This window comes from Glandiceps talaboti, chromosome 13, assembly GCF_964340395.1.
Source record: "Glandiceps talaboti chromosome 13, keGlaTala1.1, whole genome shotgun sequence".
Taxonomy (NCBI): domain Eukaryota; kingdom Metazoa; phylum Hemichordata; class Enteropneusta; family Spengelidae; genus Glandiceps; species Glandiceps talaboti.
This window is the reverse complement of record NC_135561.1, coordinates 16225610-16241379: the sequence shown is the minus strand read 5'-3', so window position 1 is coordinate 16241379 and position 15770 is coordinate 16225610. Positions and strand designations below refer to the sequence as shown.

General features: G+C 35.6%; 1 protein-coding gene across 1 annotated transcript; it reads left to right on the top strand.

The window, feature by feature from the left end:
* Positions 1-1428: 1428 nt before the first annotated feature.
* LOC144444341 (uncharacterized) lies at positions 1429-10289 on the top strand. The gene is made up of 10 exons (XM_078133754.1): positions 1429-1699; positions 2159-2227; positions 2878-3044; positions 4080-4377; positions 5646-5762; positions 6591-6653; positions 7093-7184; positions 7978-8172; positions 9005-9118; positions 9771-10289. Exons 1-10 carry the CDS (start codon positions 1429-1431, stop codon positions 10287-10289), a joined length of 1905 nt encoding a protein of 634 aa, XP_077989880.1.
* Positions 10290-15770: the final 5481 nt, after the last annotated feature.

The following is a 15770-nucleotide window of genomic DNA, read 5'->3' as shown; positions in this document are numbered from 1 at the left end:
GTTGCAGATATATCAACTATTAATAGTTGATATATCTGTGTGTTAACACACTGGTTAAAAATTTCTGACATGACAACCGCCGAATTGGAATCGACCATGTATTGAATTACAAGCCACTTGCCTTCCCCGAAGTTCAACCATCACGACACGACACCAGGCAGCCATTTGTCCAAATTACCGTTGGCGTGCTTTCATATTGTTTATATATTTGATGACGTCATCACTGTGTCCTATCTTTCCAAATAAAGTCTCCAGTGCCATCACACAGAATGACTCCCTTACAAAGGAATGTTCATTTTATTAAATTTCCCGTCACCCGATACAACAATCGCTACAATAGTTCATAATATGAGGGAGTTTCATATTGACAAAATAAACCAAAAGGAAGTATATAAACCCAGCAGTTTACACGTTGTTGAGCACGCAGACCCGTATTGGTGCATCAGTCAATACCATTTGGTAATAAAAGCGATCTGGTAACAGTGTTTTGTCATTTATGGTCAAGAAATACTACTACTAACTCTACGAACTGTGACTAAGATCCTAGCAATACACGACGACGATATATATACAATATACCCCAAAACGCTGGCAGTTTGTTCCTCTGTGTGGCCGAAGAAAGCGCATCTGGGCTAAGGCCGTACTTCATTTAACTCAATACAGGTTGGTAATGTATTGTCATATTGTTAAATACGACAAACAAGATATCAATTTTACGTTAACTGATACGAAATGCTGTGATGACTTTTTTTTGTTTGTTTTTTAGTTTCTTTTTGTTTTGCTAACATGACATTATGCCGTACGTAAGATATGAACTTTGTAATGACATATATTGTGTTTGTGTTTATCATACAAGTGATCATATTCAAACTGCAAAATGAGTGTGCTATAACTTAACATTGTTTTGCAATTTAGGTGTGATTCAATATTATGCTCGTTGAAATCTCTCTCTCTCTCTCTCTCTCTCTCTCTCTCTCTCTCTCTCTCTCTCTCTCTCTCTCTCTCTCGTATTTTGACTCGTCATTTATGTTAACTTATATGAAGTTTCCTTTAGCTGTTGAGAGTATATATATATATACTCTGCCACTGCGGTATAGAGCACTGTCTTAGCAGATTGATTCTCACTGAGTTATATATATATATATATATATATATATATATATATATCCTTAGTTTTGTGTATTAAACTGTATACTTATATTCTTATATTCTGGTCCTAACGTAGCACATAACAACGCTTCATCACTAATGGAGGGTACTGATAACCCACAATACACTAGCAGAAAGCTCAAATCCGATGAAAGTTACTCGTGTAACGACAGTGTATTCGTCTGCTATAACAGTGACGACAGAGAAAGAGTATTGGAGGTGGTCAACCAATTAGAATCACAGCACAACATCACGTGTGACTTGGATATTCGAGACTTCATGGGAGGTGTCTCAACTGTCCAAAATGTTTTGATGTGTGTCAAACGAGCCCGTAAAATTGTAATCGTGTTGTCGAAAGCTTTTGTCAAGAGTTCATGGTGTGAATATGAACTGGTCCTCTCTCTTGATGAACACTTCTCACGAGAACAAGATATTTTGGTTCCTATTTGCTTAGAGGAATGTGCCATCCCAGACTCCATTGCGCCACTAAATATTCTTGATACCAAAGATCCGTATTTCTGGAGAAGATTCCTTTGCAGCCTACGACCAGGTGAGTTATCACTATATTTTGTAGTATATTTAAAGAAGAAAGCAACTCCTGGAAATAAAAGGCATTAATTTTTCATAAACTATGGATTCTGGATCACCTACAGTTACCTTCGGATTTCAGAAAAACTTAAGTTGATCTTGTGCCAAAATAGGGTCTTGTGCTGTGGGCCATATCACCTAAGAAATGGTAATTCATAGTAACTGTTGAACAATAAATATGCAAGAATCCTAAGTGCTTATTCCCTTCAGTGTAAGAAATCTCTCATGACTATTCATTCCTCTACCCATTATTCAATTATGACATAACGATCAAGAAGTATGTATGCGGTATATAAAACGAAAATTAGTATTCAGACATGAAAAAGAAGACTTATGGTCGTACGATCGAGTACACAATTATATGTACGTATGAATACCTCTATATACTTTGTTAAAATACTATTTTTCGTTTGTGTTATAGATTATGCTGATTTCAAAAAGAAATGCGCTTCTTCCATTGTGAAGCATGGTTTTTTGCAAGATGGTGATGGTAAGTAGCTACAAACAAATCAACATTAATAGCTAATGTGACACTAAAAGGGGCTTAGTCTGAAACGCTATGGTTCTTGCGTAGACACCTATATTTAGTAGTGAAATATCCATGCACTAGTCCAACTAATACTGCAAGTATGTTGACTAACATCTGGCAACAAGTACACAGCTGTCACCAGTGATTTAATTATGGCGTGTATGAACGTCATTTTGACGGACATTTTTGGATCTGTACCAAGAAATTCGAAAACGACAATCTCACTCCCTAGCCTCCATATAACATATATTAATCCACCTCAAGCTGTGCCGACATAGAGATTTATTTCTAAATAAGTTTTAGTGTCTTCTGATGTAATGGTTAATTGTAAACACTGACTCCAGCCAAAAATGGGTAATGAATTATAGACGTTTCCATCAACGATTCATATATGATTGACATCTGCAGATAACTTATTTTGTCAAAATGGTGAGGAATATTACATGTATTTAATCATTAAACCACAGACGGACAGATTGGTTATTAGGACGTCTCTATAGTTTGATTGCAAAAAACGTTGCCGCGACCTTAGACAGTGATAATATGCTCTCTAGTTCAATGTATTCGGTCTTCAGGGTACAAACATAGCATCTTATCAATTTTCTTTCCAGAAAGAAGTGGTCCAAACTTAAAATTGATCTCAGCTCCAGAAAATCCCGTCACCACAGGATTCCATACACCACATTATCCACACCCTAAATCAGATCACTGTATTGTACTTGGTGTTCAAGAGTATGAACATACGGATGATGTCATCCACTGTGACTTTACAGATAAGGTAAAATGGGGTCAAGTGTGATCAAATCTGACAATTTGTTGTATAAATCAATTTAATTTTTATCTCTAAACCTTTCCTGATGTCAGCAAGCTTTCTCAGGCGGCGAACAAGCTACTTATGTTTTATGAAGTATATATATTCTCAATTATCGTTCGTCACTGGAATACTACGTGTACGTAGGCTTGCAAAGGTCCGTCCCGAGTAATGTTTTCTTCAAATTGGCTGTTAAAAAATAATGCATAGCTATGTGTTCCCATGACATGTGGTTGTTCTAGCCATTCTTCAATCCATAAAACTACATATTTACATAGTGTATTCATTGAGTTCATTAAGTACAACCCCAAGATGTAGGTCAAATGAGTGACTCAGTTCTGCTTACTACGATTACAAAAACTTAACGGAAATGCCACTCCAGGAATTTAAAATAGAAACATGTTCATAAGTTCTGGAGAGTCATTTCATGGTTTTTTTTTATCTCACCTACAATTACTTGCAATTTCGGAGAAACATCAAGTTGTTTTGTAAACACTGAAGGGAATGAGCACTCAGGAATTATGAATATTCATTATGCAACCATGAATATATTATTTCTGCTGACTGGAAGAAGCATCTGCGTGCCCACAGCAAAGATACCCTATAAGGGCATACAATCAACTTGATGTTTTTTTCTGAAATCTAGGTGATGCAAAGTCATGAAATGACTCTCCAGAACAAATAGCTTATGAAAACGTCGCTATTTCCAGGAGTGGTGTTCACCTTTAACAGCATCATATTGCGTTCTATAATTATGAAGGATATTCTGACGTTATTATCTACAGTAGAAATAACGAAAATACACTCAGGATTCTCGTGTTTAGGAAGGGGTGAATATGGGGTGTGTCTCTTGGTGTGTGTCAGTGTATACATTATGTATATGTCTATGTATACATCGTATATGTGTGTGTACGTGTGTACTCGTGCGCTGTATTAAATGACATTACTTTTTTCTGCATGGCTAAACCAAATAGTCATTGTGTTTCTCGTTACTCTTTATAGGAGTGTGAATTCTCCATAAAATTACTGGATGTTAAATTAACGCAAGAGCAAACATCGAAACCATTAACATGGGGTCAGACACAAAATGGGTCAAATTCACCAACCCTTACTTCATCAAAGTTCTACCGTGTGTGGGATGGTATAGATAATTCCCTGAGTACTGGCGGTGTCGTTGAGTTATCACAATGGCTCACGAAGCCATGGATGCATCCATACTGGTTTCGTTTCTTTGGCAAATCTCGGGAATTCGAATTATCCTTTGGTCTCTACAAACGTGGGGAATCTGGTGAACACGTGGGTAGGTGTGAACAATTTGTCCGAAACGTTATTGACGCATTGAACAGAGAAAACAGAACGTGAAAACGAGTTGTCAGACTTTCAGATGTATTAGTTAATATAACTTCCAAACCTGTACATATTGTACGCCTGCCTGAAAACTCAAAAGGATATGTGTCGATAAAAGGTTGAAAGATTTCAGTCTGCAGTGATTTGGTGTACCTGGTTTTCATACAGTTGGCAGCATATAGGAGTTTACATGGGTCATGTGATTGATGAATCTTGTTCTCAAATGACATGAAATTATTTTTAAATGAACAATAGTGGGGTTATCACTAGATAGATAGATAGTATATTTGCAATAGAGGCCACATGCCCAAAGAGCTTATACAACACAAAATATACAGTTCAGAAAAAGTAATAATGGAAGCACTGTATGAAACGTAGGTTCTCATTTTGAAAGAATAATAAATGAAACATGCGAGCTCATTTAACTTTGTGACATTTTGTGAGCTTACCAGTGATATAAATTCATCAAATGAAGGGTTTTCATAAAACCATCTTGGGAGGAATTTCCTTCTCAGTTCATCATAACGAGGATAGAATGCTAAGAAATGATTCTTACAATAACTTAAGTTTTCTGGAATGCTTTGGTGTCTTCCTTTCTCAATATTCAAATCATGAGAGGAACAACGAAATTAAGACATTGCAATTCTAAATTTACATGGATAAACACAACTTATAAATATGTCTCAGGTCGCAAAGTTGACTAGAAAGATGAGTAAGTTCGCAAGTTTTGGGGAGGACGTTATTTCATCATGCCAAGTTTGCATTGCATAGTCTTTTATTATTTAGGTTAACAGTGGTCGTTATCTACTCTATGTATTTCATTTCAAGATATGTATCACATATTGGGTAAGCATACTTAAGCTTGAAATGGACCCAAATAGATACCCACACAGATGCTACTTAATGTTTTAAAAGATTAGGAGAAAATAGGGAGATAAAAAAAGTCAATTGGGTTTACCATGTGCACAGTTTGTTATTTCGTTTTGGTTTTGGACACGTGTGGTTCAATCAGGGGGTTGTCTCAACCACTGATTTTTTAATACTATATTTTTCTGGGAAAATTGTAGTAAAAGCAATTCTTCATAGGCTTATCAGCCTAACAAAAACAAGACTAAAACCTATGCAACTCCGTTACCTATCGTCAGTTTATTTACAATAATGTTCTAGACAAGTGTACTTGTTCCTTACGTTCATCTATATTATAATGATTATCTCCCATAGATTTAGTCGATAGTCTGACTTTACAAATCGCCACACGAGGAAAGAAACCGACAAAAGGTAAACAAGAAAGTTATAATACCAGAGTGATGCAAATGGTGCCTTTAATTGAATGTAAAGGTGAGTATAATTCTTTGATGGTAGTTATATTCTTATTTTTGGTGTTGTTGTTGGTGGTGGTGGTGGTGTTGTTGTTGTTGTTGTTGTTGTTGTTGTTGTTGTTTTCCTGTGTTCCGTTCTGCTATATGTGATCTAAGATAAGTAACACGTGATGTGATGTTTGTCATACATGTGCTTGCATTGCCTGTTCTGTGCTGTTCTATATATTGCTGTTCGATGCTGTTCTATTTATTGGTGTTCGATGCTGTTCTATCTATTGCTGTTAGATGTTGATCTGTGTGGTGCATATGTTAAAAGTTTCCTGTGTAATATGTAGCATAGTAATATATTTTTTATTTTAAAAAAAACTAAAATGATATTGCTATTAAAATATTAATAATATCCCATGTGACTAGTATACAGACAGGCAGAAAGACATACAGATGGACAAACAAACAATCAAACAAACAGACAGACAGACAGACAGACAGACAGACAGACAGACAGACAGACAGACAGACAGACAAACAAACAGACATTAGACCATTGCTATAGCATGACTGAACATCATACTTCGGTTTTGCTGAAAGTGTGTTATCAGGGAACCTTATGGAGTGTGTAATCATGGTGCCATAAACAAATGAATTCTTGACATCAATAAAACAATGAAATTCTAAAAATAAAAAATAAAAAACCTAATATATTACTAATTATAAGTACATATCTTTCCATGTTGGATTACATTATAAATTATATTCCAACAGTTATTACTTGTAAGAATCAGTATTAAAATGAAAATATTATGTAAACGTCTTCATTGTTTCCCATTTTCTGTCTTACTTACTTTAGGTCTGTTTGATAAGAGGATTTATAAAACCATCGTTAATTCTCTCTTTGACATGCATGCCAAAGGTAAGATTCTTTATAGAATTCGATGATGAAATATCTAATTGTGTTTTCCTTCGGTATTTGGTTTCTTGATATCACTTTTAGACTTTGCTACTAAAACTCTACAGCTTTCCATTGCCACTGTCATCTTTTATCATGGCTTCCAACTTGAACTATCAATATGAAACGACATAGACCAAGTCTGTGTTTGTAACTCAATACAGTGCAAAAAGCTAACAAATGTGTTAGAAGTTTGTTATTGTACGTACAATAACAAACATTTTATACATTTCTTAATCTTTTATTACGTATAGATATTACGTATACTCATGATGAAAAAAAAGTTTTGTCACTACGAATCTAATACGAGGTATAACAATATTAACACTCCTTCGATCATTTCTGTTACCTTCGGCTGAAAGAAAACATCGAGGTATGCTATCAAATTGTTCTCTCTTTTTAGGATATTGGCAAGAAATCGACCAATGCTGTACAAATATATACGAGTACTTTGAGGAGAAATCGACCGATTTCCAAATACTTGCCCTGTGCTACGTGAGTATCATTATTGGTTTTGTAATCGTTCTATGTGAATAAATCATCTCATCAGGGAATATGCATTCAATTTTAAAGCTGCACTAGCTGCAACAAGAACGTTTTCTTTTCTTTCTTTTTTTGGATTTTTTATTATTATTTTATTTTTTATTTTATTTTATTTTATTTTTTTTTTTGGGGGGGGGGGTAAAACACTGTTCTGTTATTATAAATCAATTGTAATATCTTACGCCTTGCACAGTATAGAATCATCTGTAAGTATACATAGTTGTGTAGTAGTATCCACAGTATAGTGCGATATATTGAATTGAATTGAATTAAAATTGATTTCCCACAAAGAATTAAACATATAAATAAGAAGTAAAACATTAACATCGATTTGTGGGTGAGAGACTAGAATATAGTTTTGAGAAAACCAATCGAGCCTAGCCACTCGATTTCAAGAGTGTCAATTGCATATCAAATTGCATATGTATTTCAGTATAAAACAAAAGTAACCACCAGTCTGAAAAACACAGAAATATCGTCCTTGTCTATGCAAATATTTGTATTATGCTTACTGTAGTCAAGGCTTGCCCTCGTTTCATCACGACCTTTCATTTGCAAACGAGACTACACGTACGCGTCAGGCAATTTTTGTGGAAGTAACGCCTCGCCATTTTCGGTTTCGGTATACGCGGTAATTTCCATCAACGTCTTCCTGAAATCACAAAACTACTGATGAGGTACAATTTTACCTTTCTATATCACATTTGGTAAAAATAAAATGTTATTTTCTTTTTCTCGCTAACAGCAATGTGGCGCAAACTCAACACACGAAAACAATTTACAGACGATAAAACAGATTGCACAGAAGGCTAAAAATCTACTTCCAATGGCGGAAAACAGAGAACTACTTGAGGCAAAGATCAATCTTCATCTGGGATATGCTTATCGTAAAAATGGGAAGCTAGGGAAAGCTCAGGAATACATCGAGAGTGCATACCAGGTATGATAGCTTACCTTTACGGAATGTTCTAAAAGTAGTTCTACTACTACTACTACTACTACAAGTACTACTACTACCACCACTACTACTACTACTACTACTACTACTATTATTATTAGTACTACTACTACTACTACTACTACTACTACTGCTACTACTACCACTACTACTACTACTACTACTACTACTACTACTACTACTACTACTACGACTGTTACATGACCCCCATCAAATCTAGTGCCCCTCACCAACCATCTCCCCTTCTGTTGTATTGAGTCACGATTTAAAAAACAGAAGAATATTATTTCAGGCTTTCATCAGGCAATTACATATCACGAAACCATAAATTAATTCGACAGATATTTGATATATTTTTTCCACTACAACCATCCACAGTCATGTGTGGACTGTGACTATGTTACCAAACAGTGAGGCAACCGAATTGAAGCATTTGCTAGTTCGAACACAAAATATACCACTACTAGACAAGTCCTGAAAAGATAGTTCCGTGCTCATTACCGTACTCCATTTCATAATTTGTACTAAAACATATATACTTTGTACTTTCGACGAAAGAAATTTGGAGAATAAATGTCATACATTTTGCAACAAGGTTGTTAAATCACGTCCCACATGTTACCGTAACTGAGCATTCGCCATGTACGTATCTCAAAGAATCACTCTGATTTTCTGATCATGTGATCTCGTAGACTAAAGTAACTTTCTTACACACATTCTGAAAGAATACATGTGTCATTTCCATGCATGTTTTTCCTTAAACAATGATCATTTGTTGATTAAAACTCACCTTTGTTTCTAAACACATATATAGGGAATGATGTTGGTTCGGCCCTGCTCTTTCCGAGGTGAATGTTTATACAACTTAACCTGTATCAACTATGATACGTTGAAGGGACAGACAACGCCCCCTGAAAGTCTGTTACAGGTTTGTACATCTACCTTTATTTCCGTTACTCAGGCGGAGTTCATGATCTCATTTGTAGGCTGAGATTATGAATGTGTCAGTTTGAGTTTAAGAAAACTTTAAATTGAGCGTAATCAGAACCACGCAATTAAATTCTAAAAATAACGTTATATAAGACCTAATGAAAAAAATTGCGTGGTTCTGATTACGCTCAATTTTAGAATAGGTGGGTAGGTAGATTTTTTTATTTTATTTTATTATATATTTTCTTTCATGTGTGAGTGTCTAGTTCAGGTTTTCCATTGTTTTCCAAATGGTCTCTGTGTTGTTTATTTCTTCCTATCAGATGTACAGCCATTACAGATTGGAAGAACAGTTTTATTTTGTCTCGGAATACGTAAAAAAAGGGGGGGATTAAGGGTCGGCAGTCAAAAGCTAGGTGGGTTCGGCTAACCGGAACCAAACAATTATTTCTTTAGGCCTAATTGTGTGTATGGGGTAACGAATGCACTGTAACAAAATATAAGGATGGGGTGTTTAAAGAAATTATCTTTTACATACACCTTTTACTTTAAAAAAAACAACAATTTTTACGATGTATTTTGCGATATCATCCGAAGAGTTGCAACATATGCAAAGTTTGAAATTGTGTACAATTGTTTTCAATCCACAGAATTTACTGTCAGAGCTTGATAGATCGATTGATCTCATGACGAGTGATTCAAAAATGACCGTGTACGTCAGGCAGCGAGCTATGATTAAGAAGATCCAGATGCTAGCAAATAAAGCATCGTTCGTTGACAAAGAACGCCTCGGCCCGGGCCTTCACGACAAACAATCTATCGAGGACGCCAAACAACTTCTGCAGCATATCGAATTCGATGAAGAATTTCGCCAGTATTCGTCCTTCAATTACCACGAGTGTTGTCTGATGCAGTGCAAGGTGTATATTTACATTGGGATGCAAATGTATGATATGGCAAGACAGCAAGCTACTCTGGCTCTGCAAATGGCAGAAGACAACGAGTTTAATCAAGAGACCAAAATGATTCGAAGATTGATTAACAATATCCCGGCGTGTGGTGGTGCTGTACAGATTCCCCCAACAGCTAAAGGCGCTGTCGAAGCTATAAATGACTGTATTTTCGACGGATACCGGGCAGACAGCAGCACAGAGAGCGACGAATCATAAATGATTCTATACATCTATTCAATTTTTTAATATTATTTTCGTTTTCATAATTTCATATATATTAAAGTGAGTGCGTTTTACATATTTACGTAATATCTAGAAATTTTACTATAATAACATTGGAGACTTTACATAGGTATTCGAAAAACAAATATCGTCCAAAGGAAAAACAAAAAGACCCACAAAATCTATATTTCATATTCAATCAATATTAACCAGTTGATGGTATAAGAAATACAAAACTTTCCAAGTAGTAAATATTATCACGTGATATTATACACACGGGTACAGTAGTGTTTCACGAATGGCAAATTATTGAGAATCTCAGGAATATATTTATCTTCCAACCAAAAGGGATGGGCTTCAATACACATCAGGGGCGCGTTCGATTTGCCCAATCATGATTGTGATTTATCTGATGACGTCATTTCTCATAACGAGGTTGTAAACAAAACGCCAGATTACTAACATGTAAACATTTTTAAAAGTTTCTCACATTTCCTATAAATTTAAATGATGACATCATCAAAATGATTGCAATGATAAACAAATTATCATTTCTCACCGAACACAAATTTATTTACGTCATGCTTTCCGTCATTTCCTACTTGCCGCCAGCCACACGCACGTGATCAACTTTTATCACGTTGTCCGCCATCTTGTAATCACGTCAATCGGTTCGGGACATGATTACTGTGATTACAAATCATGATTGTGATCGATAAATCTTGATTATGATTGGTCAAATCGAACGCGCCCCTGGTTTGGAGTAGACTTGCTAAAAGTCTGTTGTTGTTTTTCATTCTTTATGTGAATAAAATATTTTAATGTGTGTGAAATGACAACCTGATTGTGAAACCGCAGTTGGGAGATGAATTGTAACTGGGGAAAATGAAAAATAAATAAAGTTGAGGACAACGTTTTCCTTTTTTAAAACAAAAACTGAAAACATAGGGAATAACGGCAAACCTAAAATATTTGAAGATTGTAAGACCTAAAATATATCTGGCGGGAATGGTGCCAGTCTAGGATAGGATATGAGTGGATCCGGAAAAGGGTAAACAATCAATTGAGAACTTAGAAGTCTTGATAGAACACATTTATATAGTTATCAATTTATCCATATAGTAATGTATCTATATCGAATATATTGTATTTTATATGTTGTGTATATTGTTTATATTGTGTAATTACATTTATTTTTAAATGGTTTAAAAAGTTGTGAACAATTTTGTGTAGATATGACAAATTTAATGACAAATTTAAAGAAGTAAATACATGGTATATTTTTTGGACTTTATCACTATTGTGAATAGATGATTAAAATATGTAATTATACATAATGAAATGAACCAAATGAATAGCTTTCCTTACTTATCGGTCCATTCGTAGGAAGACTACACCATCCATCAATCTATGCCATTCCATTCATATCAGCAGGTATATCGTCCACCTTTCACTAGCAGATCAAACAACCAACCAACCAATTCATTCATTCATTCATTCATTCATTCAGTGATTAATTCATTCATTCATTAATTCATCAATTAATTAAATCATTAATTCATTCATTCATTGGTCTGTCGGTTGGTCAGTCAGTCAGCAAGTCAATCGATCGATCGATTGATCAATCAATCAAGCAATCAATTAATCAATCGATCGATCGATCGATCAAATGATCAAAAAGACGAACAATCAATCGCACGTTTTTAGCACATTTAATTAATAATTCATCTAAGCACACATGAAACAAAACAAAACGGGAAAGATTCTAATGATTCCACTATTGAACTCCCCCCCCCCCCCCCACACACACACACAGTAGCGAAACGATATCGAAAGTCAAAAACCGAACACAATAAATTGTTATATGTGCAATCCATGTACACGGTACCTACACGGTTTGTTCATTTAAATGCCCACCTGGAAAGTATCAATTACATGCAAATAGAGTCGCATCCATGACGACGTGCCATGTTTCCGACTCGTACAGTCGACGATACGAATGAGTGAGTGAAGGCTTCACAAAGTTTCACCATCATCGAAGACATTCACAGACATCAAAGTCTAGGTAAGATTACAAAATGTACAATTTTTATTCTAGTTATACGAGAATTAGTTGTGTGCACTGGATAAATCAACGTAGCATAGACATGTATACTGTTTAAAGATATACAGTTGTAAGTACGTCCTGAAATAAAATAAATAAATATCAGGGGGAAAGTTTGGTTGAGTTTGGAAATATGCAACTTTGTCACTACAAGTGGAAGTAAATGATAATTCAGATATACGTACGATCAAAGTAGTACTCTTTTATTCCTGGAAAAAGACGACAAAAGTGACTTTATGGAAACACTTTTTTTTGTTAGTTGACGTATAATTTATGCATACGGCATACGCCATAGTACCTAGCCTGTGTGACCGCCATGGATATATACTAAAGCAATCTGACACTGTAATTCTATTTAATCATCAACAATAGAAAGTTAACAGCAAACAAAAGTATCACTCTCCTGTCTTGATAAAGTTGAAAAGATGCTGATGATATAACACCTTGGCGATAACTGTGTTCAGTAATCCAGTCCAGCCTATCAATTACATTTGTAAACATATAAGAAGTGTACCATGATAGTTTGCTACAAACTGTACCATGTGTACTAAATACATCGTCAAGTTGTGAGCTTCGAAAAAATACAGAATTGGATTCTGAATGACAGAGCCCAGAACAATGTTCGTCAGGCAGTGACTCGAGCAATAAAGAATGTTTCGCCTTTAGTTATTACACAAATTACTTACCATCTTTTTCATTAAAGGCAATGTCTATATATAGTAAAAAAAAATAATAGCGTTCCATTATTACGTGTACTGCAAGATACGTCGTGTCGTTCCGTCCTCATCATCCCCGGATGTAATTAGGGCGCCCGGTAACGACATACATTACAGTCTACACACGACGTCGTCTGAAATATGCGTAGGATGAAATCGTTTTCTGAATCCTTTGGAAATGGTTTTGTAAGCTTGTTCGTTGTTATGCTATACCCTTCTAACTTGACCACGTAGATCAGGTTACAGTATGATTGCCGTTGTCTCTATAACTCTGTACGTTTGGTGGAATCAATATTTGTAGTGAAAACAGTTAAGGTCAGGTATTCATGACTTGCAATGTATTTGTTTTTTCTTGACAGTAAACGTTTGCCGATGGAAATGAGAACGTATTTAATCTACTAATTAGATGTTAGTCCCCAATATTTCTGTTCGTTCAGTCAATGAAAATTCTAGTCACCTAAGGGGCCTCCCTCTCTACTCGTCTATCGACTAGTGTAACAAATTTGAGGGGTAACCTCTACTGTTAAGGTAACCCTCCTCCTATGTTACTCTCTCTCTCTCTCTCTCTCTCTCTCTCTCTCTCTCTCTCTCTCTCTCTCTCTCTCTCTCTCTCTCTCTCTCTCTCTCTCTCTCTCTCCACTCTGTACACTCTCCACTCTCCACTCTGTACTCTCTGTACACGGGATCGACTTGGACTTTTAGGGAATTAGCTCAGACTACACACAATGTTCATGGTTAACCTGGATCACTTGGAAGTGGCCACGGAGCAGATCGAAGCTCCTGACCTCGGACTGTCTCTTCCAAAAGCTGAATCCATAATTTTATTATTCCACTAAATTCTTATAAACATAAAATATACAATACTCAAATGATTGGGTGATAAAGTAATCAGCACCATAAATGACTAAAACGGAAGTATTGCCGTCGCCTTAATTCAATGCAAATGATATTGGCAAATATGAAAACTAGCTAAACAATGTGATCACGTCATTGTTCTTCCAACTGTCTGTAATCAGTCATTATTTGACACTGTTGATCTTATAATAACTTAAAGTTGTCATCTTACAGAAGAATACTATTCGCGATATGCAAACATTTGTTCTAAGTATTAATTCATGACAGCTGAGAGTTCACGGTGACCTCGCAAAACATCAAAACTTAGCGAATATCAAAAAGTTGTATTCTGTCATCCGTGACACTATCACCTTTTCCCAAAGTGTGGCGTCCCCGCCACACATTAAAATATTCAAAATAATTGGCCTTCATAAATGAAACACTTTCTATGGTTTTGTAAATCGACAGAAAAGGAGAAAAGCACAAGCAATTAAAGAAGTTAAACTTGGAATAGTATGGACGTCTGCTCATTTCTTGAAAAACGGTCTGGTTTCGAGACAGGCAGTTTACTTTCAAAGATTGGAATTGCAGCGATTATCTTTTTCAACATTGACGATAATGCGAGTGGTTATTCAAGAAGTACCTTTAGAGTCATACAGCTCCTCTACCATACAACGTCTGGCCAGACTATACAATCACTCACACAGCCGTGCCTATCTTTTACCCAGATAAAAATGAAACCCTTTTGATTTTTGACTTGTAAAATCTATCATACAGGTACTCTTCAATGACAACTCAAAATCATGAAAAAGATGACATTTTCATTAAACAAGTGATGTCATTCTTTTTTTGTGAAAAAAACAACAACTTTACGTCGTGTACGATTGAAAAAAGTTGGACTAGCAGTTATCATACGGATTTTTAGCATCTGGGGAATTTCAGAAATTCTTGCGGAATTTGAAAAGAATTTTTGCATAGACAATAAAATACAGCTCATTTCGGTCGGATCTCTATTTTACACTCAAATTTGAAAATCAAATATTTATCTTGTACTGCAGATTCAATAAAATACTATATCAACATGGTTCCTTCCTTTACTGTGTAGGAACTTTAAATCACACAGTCCGACTCAACGTGTGAGCAACGCATTTCTGTAGCGTTTTCGGCTCACAATAACTCAGAGTCAATAAGACTTCGGAGTTTCCAATACTCCATACTTCAAGAAATATTCTTATTAAAACTAAAATTTCTCCATAGATAAATCATCAATAATATTCTTTCTGCTTGTACGCGACTGTTGAGGTGTAAAACAGCATCACTGAAATGGTTGTGATAAGAAAATAGATTTCAAAAGTGTTTGTCGTCAAACTAAATCGAGCATACAATTATTATTTCTTACACATTTCTCTGTACACACAGTACAAAAATTGCTGATCATGAATAGAAATAAATTCGAGGAATAAAATAATGTCAATCTTTAGCAAATCTCTACTACCGTATGATTAATGAGTTGTTTGTCCTTCAAAAGTCTTAAACATGTAGTTCACACGCGAACTGCTTCGGTCTGCATCAGCGTCCGATACGCGATATCTCCAATCGCACGGCAGCTGTTCGGTCCCCGTTGAAGGATTCACTGCTACAACGTTTGTCAAAGTCTCTATCGCTGTCTGTTTATTCACAATTCCACGTTTTGAAACACAATCCCGCCTTCTGAGATGTCTTAGTCCATCACTGCAATATTTACGAGTTCTAGTTCGAGTTGAATTCCCACCATTGCAACATAATCATTAAAAGTTTCCTTTCGAAAAGTTCTCGAGTCAT